Raw genomic sequence first — 22,645 nt, 5'->3', positions numbered from 1 at the left:
TGATTGATTGCGCGTTCCTGGTGTAACTCGGGCAGTTTTTGCCATCCTGTACCTGTCCCGCATTTGTGAATTTCAGGTGTACTGATCCTGTGCAGGTGTTGTTACACGTGGTCTGCCACTGCGAAGACGATCAGCTGTCCTTCCTGTCTCCCTGTAGCGCTGTCTTAGGTGTCTTACAGTACAGACATAGCAATTTATTTTCCTGGCCACATCTGCAGTCCTCATGCCTCCTTGCAGCATGCCTAAGGCACGTTCACGCAGATGAGCAATGATTCTGGGCATCTTTCTTTTGGTGTTTTTCAGTAGAAAGGCCTCTTTAGTGTCCTAAGTTTTCATAACTGTGACCCTAATTGCCTACCGTCTGTAAGCTGTTAGTGTCTTAACGACCCTTCCACAGGTGCATGTTCATTAATTGTTTATGGTTCATTGAACAAGCAGGGAAACAGTGTTCACACCCTTTACAATGAAGATCTGTGAAGTTATTTGGATTTTTTCAAATTATCTTTGAAAGACAGGGTCCTGAAAAAGGGGATGTTTATTTTGTTGCTGAGTTTATATGTTATTGATATTAGCCCTCCTTGTATATTTAATGGCCAGCCATACTGCTCTGTTCTGGGCCAACTGAAATTTGTTGTGTATTTCCATCTTTGCAGCACTTGACCATATAACTGGGCAGTAGTCCAGGTGTGATAAAACTAGGGCCTGTAGGACTTGTTTTAGTTGATTGTGATGTCGAGAAAGCAGAGCAGCGCTTTATCACGGTCGGACCTAACCCCATCTTAGCAGGTCGGACCTATCCCCATCTTAGCAGGTCGGACCTATCCCCATCTTAGCAGGTCGGACCTATCCCCATCTTAGCAGGTCGGACCTATCCCCATCTTAGCAGGTCGGACCTATCCCCATCTTAGCAGGTCGGACCTATCCGCATCTTAGCAGGTCGGACCTATCCCCATCTTAGCAGGTCGGACCTATCCGCATCTTAGCAGGTCGGACCTATCCCCATCTTAGCAGGTCGGACCTATCCCCATCTTAGCAGGTCGGACCTGTCCCCATCTTAGCAGGTCGGACCTGTCCCCATCTTAGCAGGTCGGACCTGTCCCCATCTTAGCAGGTCGGACCTGTCCCCACCTTAGCAGGTCGGACCTGTCCCCACCTTAGCAGGTCGGACCTATCCCCACCTTAGCAGGTCGGACCTGTCCCCATCTTAGCAGGTCGGACCTGTCCCCATCTTAGCAGGTCGGACCTGTCCCCACCTTAGCAGGTCGGACCTGTCCCCACCTTAGCAGGTCGGACCTGTCCCCACCTTAGCAGGTCGGACCTGTCCCCACCTTAGCAGGTCGGACCTGTCCCCACCTTAGCAGGTCGGACCTGTCCCCACCTTAGCAGGTCGGACCTGTCCCCACCTTAGCAGGTCGGACCTGTCCCCACCTTAGCAGGTCGGACCTGTCCCCACCTTAGCAGGTCGGACCTGTCCCCACCTTAGCAGGTCGGACCTGTCCCCACCTTAGCAGGTCGGACCTGTCCCCACCTTAGCAGGTCGGACCTTTCCCCACCGTAGCAGGTCGGACCTTTCCCCACCGTAGCAGGTCGGACCTGTCCCCACCTTAGCAGGTCGGACCTTTCCCCACCTTAGCTTTGTTTTTAATGCAGGTTTTTATTAGGCTGCTTCTGCGGCAACAGCTACAGGAACAAAGATTTATTTTTCACGTTGTCGCCTCAGTTACTGTCCCAACACTCTAACTGCTAGGCTACCAGCCACCCACATCATAAAACTATATACTAAAATACATCATTACGTTGGATAAGGTACTGGCACTGACCTGTATATACTTCCTGTTTCTTTAACTAAAATACATCATTAAGTTGGATAAGGTACTGGCACTGACCTGTATATACTTCCTGTTTCTTTAACTAAAATACATCATTACGTTGGATAAGGTACTGGCACTGACCTGTATATACTTCCTGTTTCTGTTTCTTTAACTCCCATCGTAGTTCTTGTGATGGTTTTAATTCTTCATTAAATTTGTTATTCTATTATCATTATTATTATCATTATTGTTTTGTTGGGAAAGATCTCTCAAGGTGATAATTTCACTGTGCTGTTTTACACTTGTTCTATCCTGTGTACGTGGCAAATAAACTTTGAAACACACACACACACACACACACACACACACACACACACACACACACACACATATTGTACATTTTATAGTGTACATTTGTATTGTACACAATGTGTTGTACTAATTTATCGATGCTGGTTTATACATATAAAGTGACTAGTACTATGAATTTATAAATACTTATGGTAATATATACATCTAAACAGTAATTTATAAATACTTATGGTAATATATACATCTAAACAGTAATTTATAAATACTTATGGTAATATATACATCTAAACAGTAATTTATAAATACTTATGGTAATATATACATCTAAACAGTAATGTATAAATACTTATGGTAATATATACATCTAAACAGTAATGTATAAATACTTATGGTAATATATACATCTAAACAGTAATTTATAAATACTTATGGTAATATATACATCTAAACAGTAATTTATAAATACTTATGGTAATATATACATCTAAACAGTAATTTATAAATACGTATGGTAATATATACATCTAAACAGGAGTAGTAGTGGCCAGTAGCAGTTTTTTCCCCAAATTGTATTTTACCTTTATTTTACTAGGTAAGTCAATTAAGAACAAATTCTTATTTACGATGACTGCCTACGCCGGCCAAACCCCGACAACGCTGGGCCAATTGTGCACTGTCCTATGGGACTCCCAATCACGAGCAGTTGTGATACGGCCTGGTATCAAATCAGGGTCTATAATGACGCCTCTAGCACTGAGATGCATTGCCTTAGACCGCTGCGCCACTCAGGATCCCAAATGAATACTAATACTAATCAATGATTATTGTCTGAGTGGGTAGAGACCTGTGGATGGGCATAAAGTCAGTGTGGATAGTCTGGAAGTTGTTAGCCATTTTAACGCAGGTAAGCATTTTTCGTCATGAGTCTTGTTCTGCAGAGTGGTCACTAGCTGAAACAACCACATAGACACAACATCAGATTTGAACCCTAACCACACTGCTAACCCAAGTACCTAACCCTATCTTTAAATAACATTTTGCCAGCTTGAGTTACCGGATTTGGAAGAGTTCTGTGTATATTTCTGTGTGTTTCCGAGCCTCTGTTATGGACTTAGAACTGTGAAGAGACCCCTGGTGGAATGTCTTGTGGAGGGTATGTAGCTGTATGTTAGCTGTCTGAACAGACAGTTCTGTGCTTTCAACACATCAATACCTCTCACAAAGACAAATAGTGTTGCAGTCAATCTGTCCTCTACTTTGAGCCAGGAGAAATTAACACAAACTCGGCAAAAAAGGAAACGTCCTCTCACTGTCAACTGCGTTTATTTTCAGCAAACTTAACATGTGTAAATATTTGTATGAACATAACAAGATTCAACAACTGAGGCACAAACTGAACAACTTCCACAGACATGTGACTAACGGAAATGGAATAATGTGTCCCTGAACAAAGGGGTGGTCAAAATCAAAAGTAACAGTCAGTATCTGGTGTGGCCACCAGCTGCATTAAGTACCGCAGTGCATCTCCTCCTCATGGACTGCACCGAATTTGCCAGTTCTTGCTGTGAGATGTTACCCCACTCTTCCACCAAGGCACCTGCAAGTTACTGGACATTTCTGCGCGAAATGGCCCTAGCCCTCACCCTCCGATCCAACAGGTCCCAGACGTGCTCAATGGGATTGAGATCCGGGCTCTTCACTGGCCATGGCAGAACACTGACATTCCTGGCTAGCAGGAAATCACGCACAGAACGAGCAGTATGGCTGGTGGCATCGTCATGCTGGAGGGTCATGTCAGGATGAGCCTGCAGGAAGGGTACCACCATGAGGGAGGAGGATGTCGTCCCTGTAACGCACAGCATTGAGATTGACAGCAAGCTCAGTCCGATGATGCTATGACACACCGCCCCAGACCATGACGGACCCTCCACCTCCAGATCGATCCCGCTCCAGAGTACAGGCCTCGGTGTAACGCTCATTCCTTCGACAATAAATGCGAATCCAACCATCACCCCTGGTGAGACAAAACCGCGTCTCATCAGTGAAGAGCACTTTTGCCATTCCTGTCTGGTCCAGCGACGGTGGGTTTGTGCCCATAGGCGACGTTGTTGCCGGTGATGTCTGGTGAGGACCTGCCTTACAACAGGCCTACAAGCCCTCAGTCCAGCCTCTCTCAGCCTATTGCGGACAGTCTGCGCATTGATGATTGATTGATTGCGCGTTCCTGGTGTAACTCGGGCAGTTTTTGCCATCCTGTACCTGTCCCGCATTTGTGAATTTCAGGTGTACTGATCCTGTGCAGGTGTTGTTACACGTGGTCTGCCACTGCGAAGACGATCAGCTGTCCTTCCTGTCTCCCTGTAGCGCTGTCTTAGGCGTCTTACAGTACAGACATAGCAATTTATTGTCCTGGCCACATCTGCAGTCCTCATGCTTCCTTGCAGCATGCCTAAGGCACGTTCACGCAGATTAGCAATGATTCTGGGCATCTTTCTTTTGGTGTTTTTCAGTAGAAAGGCCTCTTTAGTGTCCTAAGTTTTCATAACTGTGACCCTAATTGCCTACCGTCTGTAAGCTGTTAGTGTCTTAACGACCCTTCCACAGGTGCATGTTCATTAATTGTTTATGGTTCATTGAACAAGCAGGGAAACAGTGTTCACACCCTTTACAATGAAGATCTGTGAAGTTATTTGGATTTTTTCAAATTATCTTTGAAAGACAGGGTCCTGAAAAAGGGGATGTTTATTTTGTTGCTGAGTTTATATGTTATTGATATTAGCCCTCCTTGTATATTTAATGGCCAGCCGTACTGCTCTGTTCTGGGCCAACTGAAATTTGTTGTGTATTTCCATCTTTGCAGCACTTGACCATATAACTGGGCAGTAGTCCAGGTGTGATAAAACTAGGGCCTGTAGGACTTGTTTTAGTTGATTGTGATGTCGAGAAAGCAGAGCAGCGCTTTATCACGGTCGGACCTAACCCCATCTTAGCAGGTCGGACCTATCCCCATCTTAGCAGGTCGGACCTATCCCCATCTTAGCAGGTCGGACCTATCCCCATCTTAGCAGGTCGGACCTATCCCCATCTTAGCAGGTCGGACCTATCCCCATCTTAGCAGGTCGGACCTATCCCCATCTTAGCAGGTCGGACCTATCCCCATCTTAGCAGGTCGGACCTATCCCCATCTTAGCAGGTCGGACCTATCCCCATCTTAGCAGGTCGGACCTATCCCCATCTTAGCAGGTCGGACCTATCCCCATCTTAGCAGGTCGGACCTATCCCCATCTTAGCAGGTCGGACCTATCCCCATCTTAGCAGGTCGGACCTATCCCCATCTTAGCAGGTCGGACCTATCCCCATCTTAGCAGGTCGGACCTATCCCCATCTTAGCAGGTCGGACCTATCCCCATCTTAGCAGGTCGGACCTATCCCCATCTTAGCAGGTCGGACCTATCCCCATCTTAGCAGGTCGGACCCCCATCTTAGCAGGTCGGACCTATCCCCATCTTAGCAGGTCGGACCTATCCCCATCTTAGCAGGTCGGACCTATCCCCATCTTAGCAGGTCGGACCTATCCCCATCTTAGCAGGTCGGACCTATCCCCATCTTAGCAGGTCGGACCTATCCCCATCTTTGCAGGTCGGACCTATCCCCATCTTAGCAGGTCGGACCTATCCCCATCTTAGCAGGTCGGACCTATCCCCATCTTAGCAGGTCGGACCTATCCCCATCTTAGCAGGTCGGACCTATCCCCATCTTTGCAGGTCGGACCTATCCCCATCTTAGCAGGTCGGACCTATCCCCATCTTAGCAGGTCGGACCTATCCGCATCTTAGCAGGTCGGACCTATCCCCATCTTAGCAGGTCGGACCTATCCCCATCTTAGCAGGTCGGACCTGTCCCCATCTTAGCAGGTCGGACCTGTCCCCATCTTAGCAGGTCGGACCTGTCCCCATCTTAGCAGGTCGGACCTGTCCCCATCTTAGCAGGTCGGACCTGTCCCCATCTTAGCAGGTCGGACCTGTCCCCATCTTAGCAGGTCGGACCTGTCCCCATCTTAGCAGGTCGGACCTGTCCCCATCTTAGCAGGTCGGACCTGTCCCCATCTTAGCAGGTCGGACCTGTCCCCATCTTAGCAGGTCGGACCTAGCTCGTTGAACATCTCATTCCATAATCATGGGTATTAATATGGAGTTGGTCCCCCCTTTGCTGCTATAACAGCCTCCAGTCTTCTGGGAAGTCTTTCCACTAGATGTTAGAACATTGCTGCTATAACAGCCTCCAGTCTTCTGGGAAGTCTTTCCACTAGATGTTAGAACATTGCTGCTATAACAGCCTCCAGTCTTCTGGGAAGTCTTTCCACTAGATGTTAGAACATCGCTGCTATAACAGCCTCCAGTCTTCTGGGAAGGCTTTCCACTAGATGTTAGAACATTGCTGCTATAACAGCCTCCAGTCTTCTGGGAAGGCTTTCCACTAGATGTTAGAACATTGCTGCTATAACAGCCTCCAGTCTTCTGGGAAGGCTTTCCACTAGATGTTAGAACATTGCTGCTATAACAGCCTCCAGTCTTCTGGGAAGGCTTTCCACTAGATGTTAGAACATTGCTGCTATAACAGCCTCCAGTCTTCTGGGAAGTCTTTCCACTAGATGTTAGAACATTGCTGCTATAACAGCCTCCAGTCTTCTGGGAAGTCTTTCCACTAGATGTTAGAACTTTACTGCGAGGACTTCCGTTCAGCCACGAGCATTAGTGAGGTCAGGCACTGATGTTGGGCGATTAGCCTTGGCTTGCAGTCGGTGTTCCATTTAATCCCAAAGGTGTTCGATGGGGTTGAGGTCAGAACTCTGTGCAGGCCAGTCAAGTTCTTCCACACCGATCTGGACAAAACATTTCTGCGTGGACCTCGCTTTGTGCACGGGGGCAATGCCATGCTGAAGTTCTCAATTTACAGTATGTTTGCCAGGAGTCTGTGCATCCAGACTTATTTGTCATTCCTTTTTCCTCGTCCCTCGTCATAAATCCACAGGGATTTAGCAGTTCTAACAGACAGTTTCTTAACAGGTGCATGCTTATCAATAACTGGAAGAAGAATGTGCCATATGGTTGCTCCTCACATGAATCACTACAGAACCTCTGGTATGATCTCTATATTAGGCCCAACCTTTGGAACTTTGGTTTTCATACATATTGCTACCATGTTATGATCACTAGATCCGATGGGTGTGGATACTGCTTTAGAGGACATTTCTGCAGCATTAGTAAAGATGTGATCAATACATGTGGATGATTTCATTAATGTGCTGTTTGTAAATCCCCTGGTAGGTTGACTGACAACCTGAACCAGGGGATTTCAAACTGAACTGGTTACAGTTTGAAGCTTCTTGATTGGACAGCTTGATGAAAACCAGTCAGTATTTAGGTCACCCAGAAAATATACCTCTGTTGACATCACATACATTATCGAGCGTTTCACACACATTATTCAGATACTGACTGTTCGCGTTCAGTGGTCTAATAGAATAGGCAACCTGAGAAGTAGTATTAATTCATTACCCTGATTTGCTTCCACAGCTTACAGGCATCGTACTTCAGGCTGCTAAGAGACTTCAAGTGAATGTGTTCGTGGAGAAGATTCCTGTGTTTAGGTAAGCAAAGACCATCTCAAACCAAACCATTCCCTAACGGTTATATCTTCACATTTTACTCACACACTTTAATTTGAACAGGTACAATGTACACCAATATCATAAGTCTCAGTACACTCAGTACACTTGGTAAAATATCTTTGTACCATATTTAGCCAACAGCTAATTTCCCAGGCAGGTGAACATATACAATGCATTTGTAAAGTATTCAGACCCCTTGATTCTTTTCCCACATTTTGTTACGTTGCAGCCTTATTCTAAAATTGATTAAATACTTTCCCCCCCCTAATCAATCTACACACAATACCCCATGATGACATCACAATACCCCGTCATGACATCACAATACCCCGTCATGACATCACAATACCCCGTCATGACATCACAATACCCCATGATGACATCACAATACCCCGTCATGACATCACAATACCCCATGATGACAAAGCAAAAACAGATTTGTATGAATGTATAACAGTTTGAAATGCACCAGTTAAGATTTGAATTTTGATTTCAACGTGAGCATAGGCTCTCGTTCAGGGATCTACTAGATTCAGCAGCGGAACTATTTTTCTTGGGGGGGGGGGAGTGGTGTCTGAACATAATTACAAATAATTTGTAGACAGCAAATTTACCGCAAGAAGCCCAAACGGATATATTTGACTAAAACACAATGTCAAACCTTGCTTACCTTTTTGTATACGATCACACACAGTATATCTCCCTCTGTCTCTTATGGGTGGGATTACTTTGGAACAGATTTCCAAAATGTAAAATCATTTGGAGCTGATTTGCTGGTATTTTTACAATCTTTTATATCCAACAAATAAAAAAATATATAGATTTTGTTAAATAAAATCACCCGCGGGTCGCTAGTTGGGGATCCCGGATGTAGTTGTTTTAACAGAATAGCTGAGCTCAGATTTACTCAAAAGGGCATAGGCCCTCAATGCAGTGTAGGCATAGGCTATAGGGCTAGAGTTTTTTATATTTTGTTCAACTTTTTAAAAATGTATTCAATGGGGTTCACAGTGAGGATGGAACACCCCCTAGAAGCCTGCTATCTCCTTTCTCATTGTTCTAAACAGCGTTCTGTGATCCCTCCTGATGGGGTTCACAGTGAGGACGGAACACCCCCTAGAAGCCTGCTATCTCCTTTCTCACTGTTCTAAACAGCGTTCTGTGATCCCTCCTGATGGGGTTCACAGTGAGGACGGAACACCCCCTAGAAGCCTGCTATCTCCTTTCTCATTGTTCTAAACAGCGTTCTGTGATCCCTCCTGATGGGGTTCACAGTGAGGACGGAACACCCCCTAGAAGCCTGCTATCTCCTTTCTCATTGTTCTAAACAGCGTTCTGTGATCCCTCCTGATGGGGTTCACAGTGAGGACGGAACACCCCCTAGAAGCCTGCTATCTCCTTTCTCATTGTTCTAAAAGGCGTTCTGTGATCCCTCCTGATGGGGTTCACAGTGAGGACGGAACACCCCCTAGAAGCCTGCTATCTCCTTTCTCATTGTTCTAAACAGCGTTCTGTGATCCCTCCTGATGGGGTTCACAGTGAGGACGGAACACCCCCTAGAAGCCTGCTATCTCCTTTCTCATTGTTCTAAACAGCGTTCTGTGATCCCTCCTGATGGGGTTCACAGTGAGGACGGAACACCCCCTAGAAGCCTGCTATCTCCTTTCTCATTGTTCTAAAAGGCGTTCTGTGATACCTCCTGTTTCTCAGATATAATCGCCTGTAAGACATGATAAACACTTTAATGACATGGTCCGGTACTTTCGCAACTAAGTTTTATTGTTATAATATATATTTTTTAATTAAACCTCCTGCGTTTGGCCATATGTGTCTGTGTATTTCGTACGTGCGTAATCTATGAGCAGAATTACTGGCTTGCCTCGATTAGCCACAAAATCCCTATTTTGAAAGAGCCTGTTTTCTTGAAGATGTGTCGTACCATTTTCTCTACAGCCGCCTAGTAATCTTGAGTTCTAGCCAATGAACTTCAGTCCCTCTAATTTGAGTGACAGCAAAAGGCCTGGCCAGCGTTATCCAATGAGGTTACAGGGCAGGCCCAACAGAGGGGGAGAGAGAGACGTGACATCGGAGGCCATTTTCGGGGACCGTTTTTTGCTACTTTCAGAACTACTGGCTAAAAAGTATACAAAAGTAGCAGAGGATCTCTTTAAATATAAAGTTTTCCTAATCTATTTCTCAGCTTTAAAAAAATAAAATAATGTTTGTTTATTTTTTTTATAAATCTTTGTGGAGAGAGAAGTGAAACTTGTATGTCAGACGTCCTCGTCTGCTGTGGCCCAATTTAGTGATCAGTTACACTGTTTAAACACACTAGTTAGCTAGATACAGCAGATCCTGTGTGTGAACAAGCATTGTGTGTATGTGTGCGAGCAGTGTGGTGTGTGTCCTTGCCAAGTGCAGTTGCTGCAACAGATGGACTTTTGACAGAGGAGAGGGGGAGGAAGTAAATATATCCCACTAAATATATCCCAGATTACAGAACAGTGTTGGAAACTAATGACTCCAGCCCCCCCAATGTACAAGAAACAACATGTAGGATATTATAAATGCCATATTAGTAGAGGAACAAAATGACCCCAATTTGACCCCAGAAAGACCTCAAAGGAACCTGCAAGTAAGCATTTCATTGGACGATGTATACCATGTGTATCCTGTACTTACTTGAATTTAACCTTGAGCATTACTGGGAGGTCTGTGGTTGAGATTGCACTAAGGGGATGTGAGTAAACCAAATTGCCTCATTTGGCGTTTTCACTGAGTGTGAGCTAACAACCCCACCCACCTATTGACTCTATAGATAAGTCATGTATGCATACCAGAAAGCATACCCAACATTTAACAAGGTATGGGGTCAGAATGCAGACCCTGGCTGAGTGGTACTTTTTTTTCAAGCCTTTTAGATGTAGCCTAAAATATTTCACACGTACCATATTTATATACATGTGTGAATTGGAAATGTGTTATATATATATATACACCAAGTCCCCGTGAAACACCCTCGGAGAGTGGGATCACGGCCAGGGTCAGTCATTATCAACGGCGACCGTTGAGCAGTTCCTTACTTGACAGATTTCTCATCTTGTCGGCTCTGTGGTTTGAATTCGCCACCTTTCAGTTTACTGGCTCAACGCTCTAATCGCTAGGCCTCCCGGCAGGACACCCCCGGCAGGACACCCCCGGCAGGACACCCCCAGCATGCTCACGCAAGCTTCCTGTAGGTAGTCTCTTCCGACCAGTCTGACACTGTTTTTTAAAATAATAAAACTAAATTACCAATCAATTAAAGTGATTTTCTCCAACCACAATAACAATGCCGACAGTCATCAGACTACAACGTATAGCCTTTTAGTAGAGACGGACTGTGCCAAGTCTTCCTGAAGAATTGTTAATTACGCTGTTATCATTACTCCATTGGTGACCTTCGGTCAGTCAAAACTCATCAACATCTGACATGGTCACCAGGGTGTGAACAACAGTAGTTGTAAGTCTGAAGTGCACTCTGACACTGCCCTGTACACCCATACAGGTGCTCTCACATCATTGATTGTGATGAGGATTTGATATGCACGTACTGGTTGTATCATCGTGTGGATCCTTGTTAGTTCTGATGGTCCATCAGACCTGGGTTCAATTACATTTAAAAAAAAAAAAAAAGTATCTTTTAACATTTAGCTTTTGTTTTAGTCAGCCTGGAGTGCCATGGTTTGCGAACTATTCTATTGGTTCCATTGCACCAGGCAAGCTCAATCAAGCCAAGCTAGTAAAAGGATTTGAAAGGATTTCAAATAGTATTTGAACCCAGGTCTGGTGTCCACCATGCGTTCATCTGACCTTATCGTAACCCCTACTTTACTTGTATTTTTCTGATTTGTTCGTCACTAAATTAAGTAATTAGCTAAAAAAATAGATATATTTTAAGACTAAGTTAATTGAGTTTCCATGATGGTTTGTTATAAATCGAAACATCAGTTTGTTGTTTCCAGTTAGTCCTGCTGGTCTAACTACCACCAGATTTACAGGTTAGTTCAGGTTAAATTCATCCAGTTAGTCCTGCTGGTCGAACTACCACCAGATTTACAGGTTAGTTCAGGTTAAATTCATCCAGTTAGTCCTGCTGGTCTAATACCACCAGATTTACAGGTTAGTTCAGGTTAAAAAATCAATGAGTTAGTCCTGCTGGTTTTACTACCACCAGATTTACAGGTTAGTTCAGGTTAAACATTTTAGCTTTTGTTTTAGTCCCTGATTGCATCCATTTAGTCCTGCTGGTCTAACTACCACCAGATTTACAGGTTAGTTCAGGTTAAATTCATCCAGTTAGTCCTGCTGGTCTAACTACCATCAGATTTACAGGTTAGTTCAGGTTAAATTCATAAAAAATAGATGCTGGTCTACTACCACCAGATTTCCAGGTTGGTTCAGGTTAAATTCATCCAGTTAGTCCTGCTGGTCTAACTACCACCAGATTTACAGGTTAGTTCAGGTTAAATTCATCCAGTTAGTCCTGCTGGTCTAACTACCACCAGATTTACAGGTTAGTTCAGGTTAAATTCATCCAGTTAGTCCTGCTGGTCTAACTACCACCAGATTTACAGGTTAGTTCAGGTTAAATTCATCCAGTTAGTCCTGCTGGTCTAACTACCACCAGATTTACAGGTTAGTTCAGGTTAAATTCATCCAGTTAGTCCTGCTGGTCTAACTACCACCAGATTTACAGGTTAGTTCAGGTTAAATTCATCCAGTTAGTCCTGCTGGTCTAACTACCATCAGATTTACAGGTTAGTTCAGGTTAAATTCATCCAGTTAGTCCTGCTGGTCTAACTACCACCAGATTTACAGGTTAGTTCAGGTTAAATTCATTTCGATGCATGAGAGCGTGTGTGTTTCAGTGGTGTCACATACATAGTGCTACTCATCTACACATGTAATATGGGAAAACCAGGAATGGGGTATGGAATGGCTTGCTGATGATTGTGATGTTGGCAGGCTTCATCTTGTTCAGAGCACTTACAAACACACCTTATTATAGTAGTGTATTAAGTTTAAAATGTAAATGGCTAACAAGTAGGTTTGGGCAGTATCTAGATTTTCATTTAGTCATACCATCCTTCTCTCATCCCGGGATTTACGATATTACCGGCATAATACACAAGGGGGTGCTAAAATCACAAGAAAAGCCCACTGGGCCTCTATTACCACAATTAGCACAAACTAATAATAGCGAAATCACATAGACACTGTTAGCTAAATGCTGACGAGTTAAAATTAACAAACTAATTGCGAAGACTGGCAAATCCAGCTCATCAAGTTATACAAGCTTAGCCAGTGGCTACCGGATGTTATTTTCAGTGCTATCTGCCAGAAGTTAAAGAGCTCTGGATTAATTTTCTTTACAGCTGCCATTTTTGTCCCTACTAGGTGTTTTCTTCTTCTCTCTTCTTCTCCGCGTACACATGCTGCTCTTCCTTCAGAAAATCATGCATCACAACTTTGTTCATTTGCACAATTGACCTTGTTCTCTTTCACCTTTCACTTGTAAATGTCCACGGCCAAACATTTAGAAGTGAATTGCATATGTGTAGTTTCATCACCTCGTGTGCTGCACCACAGAGACTCTCCGATAGATATAGAACTCTATGGATTCACCAGCTCCCTCTTTCTACTGTTGTACTATTTACTAACTAACACGTGACTGGCTCAACTTTACTGGGGGGGGGGGACTATGGTAAGCTTCATAATGTGACTGGCTCAACTTTACTGGGGGGGAACTATGGTAAGCTTCATAATGTGACTGGCTCAACTTTACTGGGGGGGGAACTATGGTAAGCTTCATAATGTGACTGGCACAACTTTACTGGGGGGGAACTATGGTAAGCTTCATAATGTGACTGGCTCAACTTTACTGGGGGGAACTATGGTAAGCTTCATAATGTGACTGGCTCAACTTTACTGGGGGAACTATGGTAAGCTTCATAATGTGACTGGCTCAACTTTACTGGGGGGGGCTATGGTAAGCTTCATAATGTGACTGGCTCAACTTTACTGGGGGGGACTATGGTAAGCTTCATAATGTGACTGGCTCAACTTTACTGGGGGAACTATGGTAAGCTTCATAATGTGACTGGCTCAACTTTACTGGGGGGAACTATGGTAAGCTTCATAATGTGACTGGCTCAACTTTACTGGGGGAACTATGGTAAGCTTCATAATGTGACTGGCTCAACTTTACTGGGGGGGGGGACTATGGTAAGCTTCATAATGTGACTGGCTCAACTTTACTGGGGGAAAACTATGGTAAGCTTCATAATGTGACTGGCTCAACTTTACTGGGGGGAACTATGGTAAGCTTCATAATGTGACTGGCTCAACTTTACTGGGGGGGACTATGGTAAGCTTCATAATGTGACTGGCTCAACTTTACTGGGGAACTATGGTAAGCTTCATAATGTGACTGGCTCAACTTTACTGGGGGAACTATGGTAAGCTTCATAATGTGACTGGCTCAACTTTACTGGGGGGGGGACTATGGTAAGCTTTATAATGTGACTGGCTCAACTTTACTGGGGGGGACTATGGTAAGCTTCATAATGTGACTGGCTCAACTTTACTGGGGGACTATGGTAAGCTTCATAATGTGACTGGCTCAACTTTACTGGGGGGACTATGGTAAGCTTCATAATGTGACTGGCTCAACTTTACTGGGGGGGGGGGGACTAGCTTCATAATGTGACGGGTGAAATGAGGAACACAATCTGCTTTTTCTCCTAAAGGCATTACACAAGTTGACTGCAGGTATTAACTTAAGTCGCTACAAATATTCAAATTGTTTTGAGGGTATTGAAAAACCATCCTGTGGCTTTTCCCAAATACCACGGTATAACGCCCAAACCTAGTAACAAGCAGGTTCTAAAATTACAACCGAGTAAATGCATTCTGAAAATAGATTTGCATAGTGAGGAATATACGTCCATTCTTAAAGTGATTTCATGCAATGATCATACAGGGAAAAACTAAGGGGACGTGACTGCCTGGCAAACAAAAGTTGAATTTCCTAATTTGCTTAAAATTAGGTCAATGTCAGGGGTAAAAGTTCAGATTGGGGTTGGGGTTAAGGTCAGTTTCAAATCAAATCCAATGTTATTGATCACTTACACATATTTAGCAGATGTTATTGATCCCAACTTTACTTAGGGAACTATGTTATTGATCCCAACTTACACATATTTAGCATGTTATTGATCCCTGGCTACTTTACATATTTAAGCTTCAGATGTTATTGATCCCTTTACACTATTTAGCAGATGTTATTGATCCCGCTCATATTTAGCAGATGTTATTGATCCCGCTTCACATATTTGGCAGATGTTATTGATGGGGGACACTATTTAGCAGATGTTATGTGACCCGGCACATATTTAGCAGATGTTATTGATCCCTTCACATAATGTGATGTTATTGATCCCTTTACACTATTTAGCAGATGTTATTGATCCCTTACACATATTTAGCAGATGTTATTGATCCCTTACAATATTTACAGATGTTATTGATCCCGTATTATTTAGCAGATGTTATTGATCCCTTACACATATTTAGCAGATGTTATTGATCAACTTACACATATTTAGCAGATGTTATTGATCACTTACACATATTTAGCAGATGTTATTGATTACACATATTTAGCAGATGTTATTGATCCCGTACACATATTTAGCAGATGTTATTGATCCCGTAACATATTTAGCAGATGTTATTGATCCCTTACACATATTTAGCAGATGTTATTGATCCCTTACACATATTTAGCAGATGTTATTGATCCCAAATACACATATTTAGCAAATGTTACAAGAGGTTCTAAAATTTAGCAGATGTTAATGATTCTGAAAATAGATTTGCATATGAGGAATATGATCCCTTAACATATTTAGCAGATGTTCATACAGAAAACTAACACATATTTAGCAAATGTTATTGATCATTTCACTATTTGCAAATTAGGTATTGATCCCTTAAATATTTCAGATGGGGTTATTGATCCCTTTCAAATATTTAGCAGATGTTATTGATCACTTACACATATTTAGCAGATGTTATTGATCCCGTACACATATTTAGCAGATGTTATTGATCCCGTACACATATTTAGCAGATGTTATTGATCCCTTACACATATTTAGCAGATGTTATTGATCCCTTACACATATTTAGCAGATGTTATTGATCCCGTACACATATTTAGCAGATGTTATTGATCCCGTACACATATTTAGCAGATGTTATTGATCACTTACACATATTTAGCAGATGTTATTGATCCCTTACACATATTTAGCAGATGTTATTGATCACTTACACATATTTAGCAGATGTTATTGATCCCTTACACATATTTAGCAGATGTTATTGATCCCGTACACATATTTAGCAGATGTTATTGCGGGTGTAGTGAAATGCTTGTGTTCCTAGTTCCAACGGTGCAGGTTTAGGTTTTGACGTCGGAATGTCTGGAAGTCACGTCCCTTTTGTCTCACTATGATCAAACAATGGCTTTAGATTCTAAAGTTGTTCTAACATTTTGTCCTCCATTCTCTTTGCAGCCAAACAGGTGATATCAGGACTCTGGTGTTTCCTGTACTCTATCTCAATGAGGTAAGCTGGGCGTGGTCATTATTTCACGCAATATATCTACTATTTACATACATCTTCATACATTGTGCCTACTGGCAGATTGACAACACCTCTGATGGCCCAGCATATAGCTTCATTTAGTTCAGTTCCCCTTGTGCTGTTGTTTTCGAGTATGTTTTGCAGTGTCCACGTTCGTATAATGTATTGATGTTCTTTTTAGTTTGGCATGTGATTTAACTAATTATCTGAATAAGCGATTGTTCCCCACTCGGTCAAAGTTTAAAAAATCCTGATCCAAAAACATAAATAGAATGACACATGGCTCACAACAATGCTGAACATTTTAGATGAGAAAACATGATACTTGCTCAGCCAGGAATGTCCTTAAGTCTTACACCAGTTATCTGGGGCAAAGGTAACTGAATAGCAGACCACTCCTGCATCAGGCTTCATAACATTTGTTATGACCTCCTTATGTAGGCCTTAAACACTCTGTCACTTTAGGGAACTAAGAAGGTTCACCATTCGTGCTGTCTCATCAGTGCTAAGAAACATATTTGAACAGAGGTTTTTTTTAGGGGGAAGCTTTGAATAGGTCAGTAGTAATATGAGAAGAGTGCAGTTGCTGAACTTATGTAGATACGCTAGATTACCAAAAGTATGTTCGTCAAACATCTCATTCCAAAATAATGGGCAGTAATATGAAGTTGGTTACCCCCTTTGCTGCTATAACAGCCTCTACTTTTCTGGGAAGGCTTTCCACTAGATGTTGGAACTTTGCTGCAGGGACTTGTGGGTGATTAGTCGGCGTTACAATTTATCCCAAAGGTGTTCGATGGGGTTGAGATCAGGGCTCTGTTTGGCCAGTCAAGTTCTTCCACAACGATCTCGACAAACCATTTCTGCATGGACCTCGCTTGGTGCATTGTCATGCTGAAACAGGAAAGGGCCTTCCCCAAACTGTTGCCACAAAGTTGGAAGCACAGAATCATTTAGAATGTCATTGTATGCTGTAGTGTTAAGATTTCCCTTCACTGAAACAAGGGGCCTAGCCCGAACAATGAATAGACATACAGTTGTTTCTATCTTCCACTACACAATACGTTTTTAAAAATGTAGGGTCTGGATTTTAGGCCGGTAGCAACCACCACAGGGTGTCCGTTCAGAACACGAGGAAAACCAAAACAAATTTGGGGTCTTGGAAAGGAGATGAGCTGGCCATTTTTAGAGAGAGTGAGAGTCGAAAACCGCAGGACAAGTGGCCATTTGATTAATTGTTCAGCAGTCATCAATCAAATGTATTTATATAGCCCTTCGTACATCAGCTGATGTCACAAAGTGCTGTACAGAAACTCAGTCTAAAACCCCAAACAGCAAGCAATGCAGGTGTAGATGCACGGTGGCTAGAAAAAACTCCCTAGAAAGGCCAGAACCTAGGAAGAAACCAAGAGAGGAACCAGGCTATGAGGGGTGGCCAGTCCTCTTCTGGCTGTGCCGGGTGGAGATTATAACAGAACATGGCAAAGATGTTCAAATGTTCTTAGATGACCAGCAGGGTCAGATAATAATAATCACAGTGGTTGTAGAGGGTCCTCAGGAGTAAATGTCAGTTGATTTTCATAGCCGATCATTCAGAGTATCTCTACCGCTCCTGCTGTCTCTAGAAAGTTGAAAACAGCAGGTCTTGGACAGGTAGCACGTCCGGTGAACAGGTCAGGGTTCCATAGCTGCAGGCAGAACAGTTGAAACTGGAGCAGCAGCACGACCAGGTGGACTGGGGACGGCAAGGAGTCATCAGGCCAGGTAGTCCTGAGGCATGGTCCTTGGGCTCAGGTCCTCTGAGAGAGAGAAAGAAAAGAGAGGGAGAGAGAGAATTAAGAGGGAGCATACTTAAATTCACACAGGATGCCAGATAAGGCAGGAGAATTACACCAGATATAACAGACTGGGCCAACCAGGCATGATATAACCCCACCCACTTTGCCAATGCACAGCCCCCACACCACTAGAAGGATATCAACAGACCACCAACTTACTACCCTGAGACAAGGCTGAGTATAGCCCACAACGATCTACTTCACCGCACAAGCCCGAGGGGGCACAAAACCGGACAGGAAGATCAAGTCAGTGACTCAACCCACTCAAGTGACCCCCCCCCCCCCCTCCTAGGGACAGCATGACCCCCTCCTAAGGACAGCATGGAGAGAGGAGAGCGACCACTAGTAAGCCAGTGACTCAATCAACCCACTCATGACTTAAAGCATCTCCATTTTTGTTTTGTTTTTATTATACACTCAGTAAGTCAGTGACTCAACCCACTTTTAGTGAGTTTGGTTCACATCCGGTGGACCACTAGTAAGCCAGTGACCCCCTCCTAGGGACAGCATGGAATAAATACAGACCACTCCAGTAAGCCTGAGCTTTGAGGAATATGCAGATTCCCGTCCTAATTATATTTTCATCAAAGGGACAGCATGGACTGCTTTTTAGTTAGCTTTGCAACACTACTAGTAAGTCAGTGACTCAACCCACTCATGGATGACCGATTATTTGTTGTGATTGCAAAAGTAATAAAATGGTGGTCCGATAGTCCAGGATTATGATGAGAAACACACAGATCCACAATATTTATTCCACGGGTAAAAACTAGATTCAGGGTATGACTGTGGCAATGACTTGGTCCGGAGACATATTAGACAAAACCCACTGAGTCAATGATTGTTCCAAAATCCTTTTGGAGTGGGTCTGTGGACTTTTCCATGTGAATATTGAAATCACCAAAAATGTGAATATTATCTGCCATGACTACAAGGTCCGATAGGAATTCAGGGAACTCTGCGAGGAACGCTGTATATGGCCCAAGAGGCCTGTAAACAGTAGCTATAAAAAGTGTTTGAGTATGCTGCATAGATTTCATGACTAGAAGCTGAAAAGATGAAAAAGCAGTCATTTTGGGGAGGGGGGCTAAATTGAAATTTCTATTGTAAATGTTAGCAACACCGTTGTTTTTACGGTAAGTACGGGGGATATAGTAACTAGTGTAAACAGGAGGAGAGGCCTCATTTAAACACAGTCAATTCATCAGGCTTGAGCCATGTTTCAGTCAGGCCAATCACATCAAGATTTTGATCAGTGATTAGTTCATTGACTATAACTGCCTTTGAAGTGAGGGATCTAACAGTAAGGGGCCCTATTTTGTTTTGAGATGTGAGAGATCACAATCTCTTTCGATAATGACAGGAATGGAGGGTCTTTTTATTCCAGTGAGATTGCTAAGGCGAACAGCGTCATGTTTAGTTTTGCTCAACCTAGATTACGGCGCAGACAGTCTCAATGGGGATAGCTGAGCTGACCTCACTGACTGTGCTAGTGGCAGACTTCACTGGCTGTCTCATTGTGGTGGTAGAGGAATTTGAGCCCTGTCTATGTTGATAAGATGAGAGCACCACTCCAGCTAGGACGGAGTCTGTCACTCCTCAGCAGGCCAGGCTTGGTCCTGTTTGTGGGTGAGTCCCAGAAAGAGGGCCATTTATCTACAAGTGCTATATTGAGGGAGTGGCAGAAAAGTTTTCAACCAGCGATTGAGTTGTGAAACTGCTGTAGAGCTCATCACTCTCCTTAACTGGAAGGGGGCCAGAGACAATTACTCGATGTCGATACATCTTTCTAGCTAATTTACACACTGAAACTATGTTGCGCTTGGTGACCTCTGACTGTTTCATCCGAACATCGTTGGTGCCGACATGGATAACAATATCTCTATACTCTCTACACTCACTAGTTTTATCTTTAGCCATCACCGTCTTCAGATTAGCCTTACCGTCGGTAGCCCTGCTCCCTGGTAAACAGTGTATGATCGCTGGATGATTCTTTTTAAGTCTAACACTGTGCGTAATAGAGTTGCCAATGACTAGGGTTTTCAATTTGTCAGAGCTAATAATGGGAGGCTTCGGCAGCTCAGACCCCGTAACGGTTGGAGGAGAGACCTGAGAAGGCTCAGACCCCGTAACGGTTGGAGGAGAGACCAGAGAAGGCTCAGACCCCGTAACGGTTGGAGGAGAGACCAGAGAAGGCTCAGACCCCGTAACGGTTGGAGGAGAGACCAGAGAAGGCTCAGACCCCGTAACGGTTGGAGGAGAGACCAGAGAAGGCTCAGACCTCATAACGGGTGGAGGAGAGACCAGAGAAGGCTCAGACCTCGTAACGGGTGGAGGAAAGACCAGAGAAGGCTCAGACCCCGTAACGGTTGGAGGAGAGACCAGAGAAGGCTCAGACCTCATAACGGGTGGAGGAGAGACCAGAGAAGGCTCAGACCCCGTAACGGTTGGAGGAGAGACCAGAGAAGGCTCAGACCTCATAACGGGTGGAGGAGAGACCAGAGAAGGATCAGACCCCGTAACGGTTGGAGGAGAGACCAGAGAAGGCTCAGACCCCGTAACGGTTGGAGGAGAGACCAGAGAAGGCTCAGACCCCGTAACGGTTGGAGGAGAGACCAGAGAAGGCTCAGACCCCGTAACGGTTGGAGGAGAGACCAGAGAAGGCTCAGACCCCGTAACAGTTGGAGGAAAGACCTGAGAAGGCTCAGACCCCGTAACGGTTGGAGGAGAGACCAGAGAAGGCTCAGACCCCGTAACGTTTGGAGGAAAGACCTGAGAAGGCTCGGCCTCTGACTCCGACTCGTTGCTTAATGGGGAGAACCGGTTGAACGTTTCTGTTGGCTGAATGAACGTCACCGGTTGAACAGCATTTCTTTCCAGAAGCCTTGAGAAAGTTGTCCGGCTGCGGGGACCATGCGAGGGGATTTATACTACTATCTGTAGTTACTGGTGGCACAAGACTCCGTTTCATCCTTTCCTCTTACGTGTTACATTTTAGCCTGCAGGTATAATGCATTATGATCCTGTTATAATGCATTATGATCCTGTTATAATGCATTATGATCCTGTTATAATGCATTATGATCCTGTTATAATGCATTATGATCCTGTTATAATGCATTATGATCCTGTTATAATGCATTATGATCCTGTTATAATGCATTATGATCCTGTTATAATGCATTATGATCCTGTTATAATGCATTATGATCCTGTTATAATGCATTATGATCCTGTTATAATGCATTATGATCCTGTTATAATGCATTATGATCCTGTTATAATGCATTATGATCCTGTTATAATGCATTATGATCCTGTTATAATGCATTATGATCCTGTTATAATGCATTATGATCCTGTTATAATGCATTATGATCCTGTTATAATGCATTATGATCCTGTTATAATGCATTATGATCCTGTTATAATGCATGTTATAACTTGACATAAGCATGTATGACCCCCTTTATGTCTTCTCTTCTCTCCACAGAGTGTTGTGATCGATGAGGTATCGGCCAAACAGCTGCAGGTGATCGTGGCGGAGGGCAACATAGTGGTCAACATACCCTTTATGCTGATTGGCTTAGGAATCCTCCTGGGCGTGATCTTCATGGTGGCCCAGTGTCGTCAACGGATCCCAGAGGTGAGAGGTCATAGGTCATTCATGTGTCGTAGGGCTCAGGTCCAAAGTAGTGCGTTTTTTTTTTTTTTAAACAAGGTAAGTCGGTTAAGAAAAAATTATTTATGACGTCCTAGGAACAGTGGGTTAACGGCCCACAGGTGACATCTTCATGAAGTCATAGGCTACGTCAAGGTTTCCCAAACTCTGTCCTGCCCCCCACCGGGTGCACGTTTTGGTTTTGCCCTAGCACTACACAGCTGATTCCAGTAACCAACTCCTTATCAAGGTTCGTTATTTGAATCAGCTGTGTAGTGCTACGGCAAAAAACAAAACGTGGCCCCGGGGGCGGCCCCAGGACAGAGTTTGGGAAACCTATGACTGCATGAAGATGTCATCTGTTCCATTTTGGGAGTAGTTATGTAAGTCATAAACAACTCCACCCTGTAGCTACATGTTAGTGTAATAATACCAGGAAACTGGAGGAAGAGAAGGCTTCCGACACATTATCAGGGGCTGTTGCCACAAAGAACTGTATTCAGCCAATCAGCATCGAGTATTCAATAATGGTATTAAAAAAAAAAAAAAATGTTACCTTGGCAGCATCCAGAGAACTCCCACACAGCTTTCTATGATGGATGCATGTTCCCCACTGAGGATGTTATTAAAACAATATGTGCTTAAAGAGAGTCATTAC

At 43.7% G+C, this 22,645-nt stretch overlaps 1 protein-coding gene and 1 long non-coding RNA gene across 4 annotated transcripts in view; one reads left to right on the top strand and one right to left on the bottom strand.

Moving 5' to 3' along the window:
• scarb2c (scavenger receptor class B, member 2c) overlaps positions 1–22,645 on the top strand; it is a 48,815-nt gene that overhangs the window by 23,591 nt on the left and 2,579 nt on the right. Inside the window, exons 9-11 of the mRNA XM_035783102.2 lie at positions 7,700–7,773; positions 16,419–16,470; positions 21,820–21,972. Coding sequence (XP_035638995.1) covers positions 7,700–7,773; positions 16,419–16,470; positions 21,820–21,972 — 279 coding nt within the window. The remainder of the gene's footprint in view (positions 1–7,699; positions 7,774–16,418; positions 16,471–21,819; positions 21,973–22,645) is intronic.
• Positions 20,002–21,242, bottom strand: LOC127906435 (uncharacterized). 3 transcript variants are annotated; one of them, XR_008061369.1, is made up of 3 exons: positions 20,842–21,242; positions 20,686–20,802; positions 20,002–20,607 (listed from the first exon to the last, which is right to left on the bottom strand). It is a non-coding gene; the product is annotated as an uncharacterized LOC127906435 (long non-coding RNA). The 3 variants fall into 3 exon arrangements; XR_008061371.1 differs by having other exon boundaries at positions 20,518–20,646; XR_008061370.1 differs by having other exon boundaries at positions 20,521–20,646; positions 20,725–20,802.

The sequence above is a fragment of the Oncorhynchus keta genome, chromosome 12, assembly GCF_023373465.1.
Source record: "Oncorhynchus keta strain PuntledgeMale-10-30-2019 chromosome 12, Oket_V2, whole genome shotgun sequence".
In the NCBI taxonomy this organism is placed as follows: domain Eukaryota; kingdom Metazoa; phylum Chordata; class Actinopteri; order Salmoniformes; family Salmonidae; genus Oncorhynchus; species Oncorhynchus keta.
This window is presented reverse-complemented; position numbering and strand designations above follow the sequence as displayed.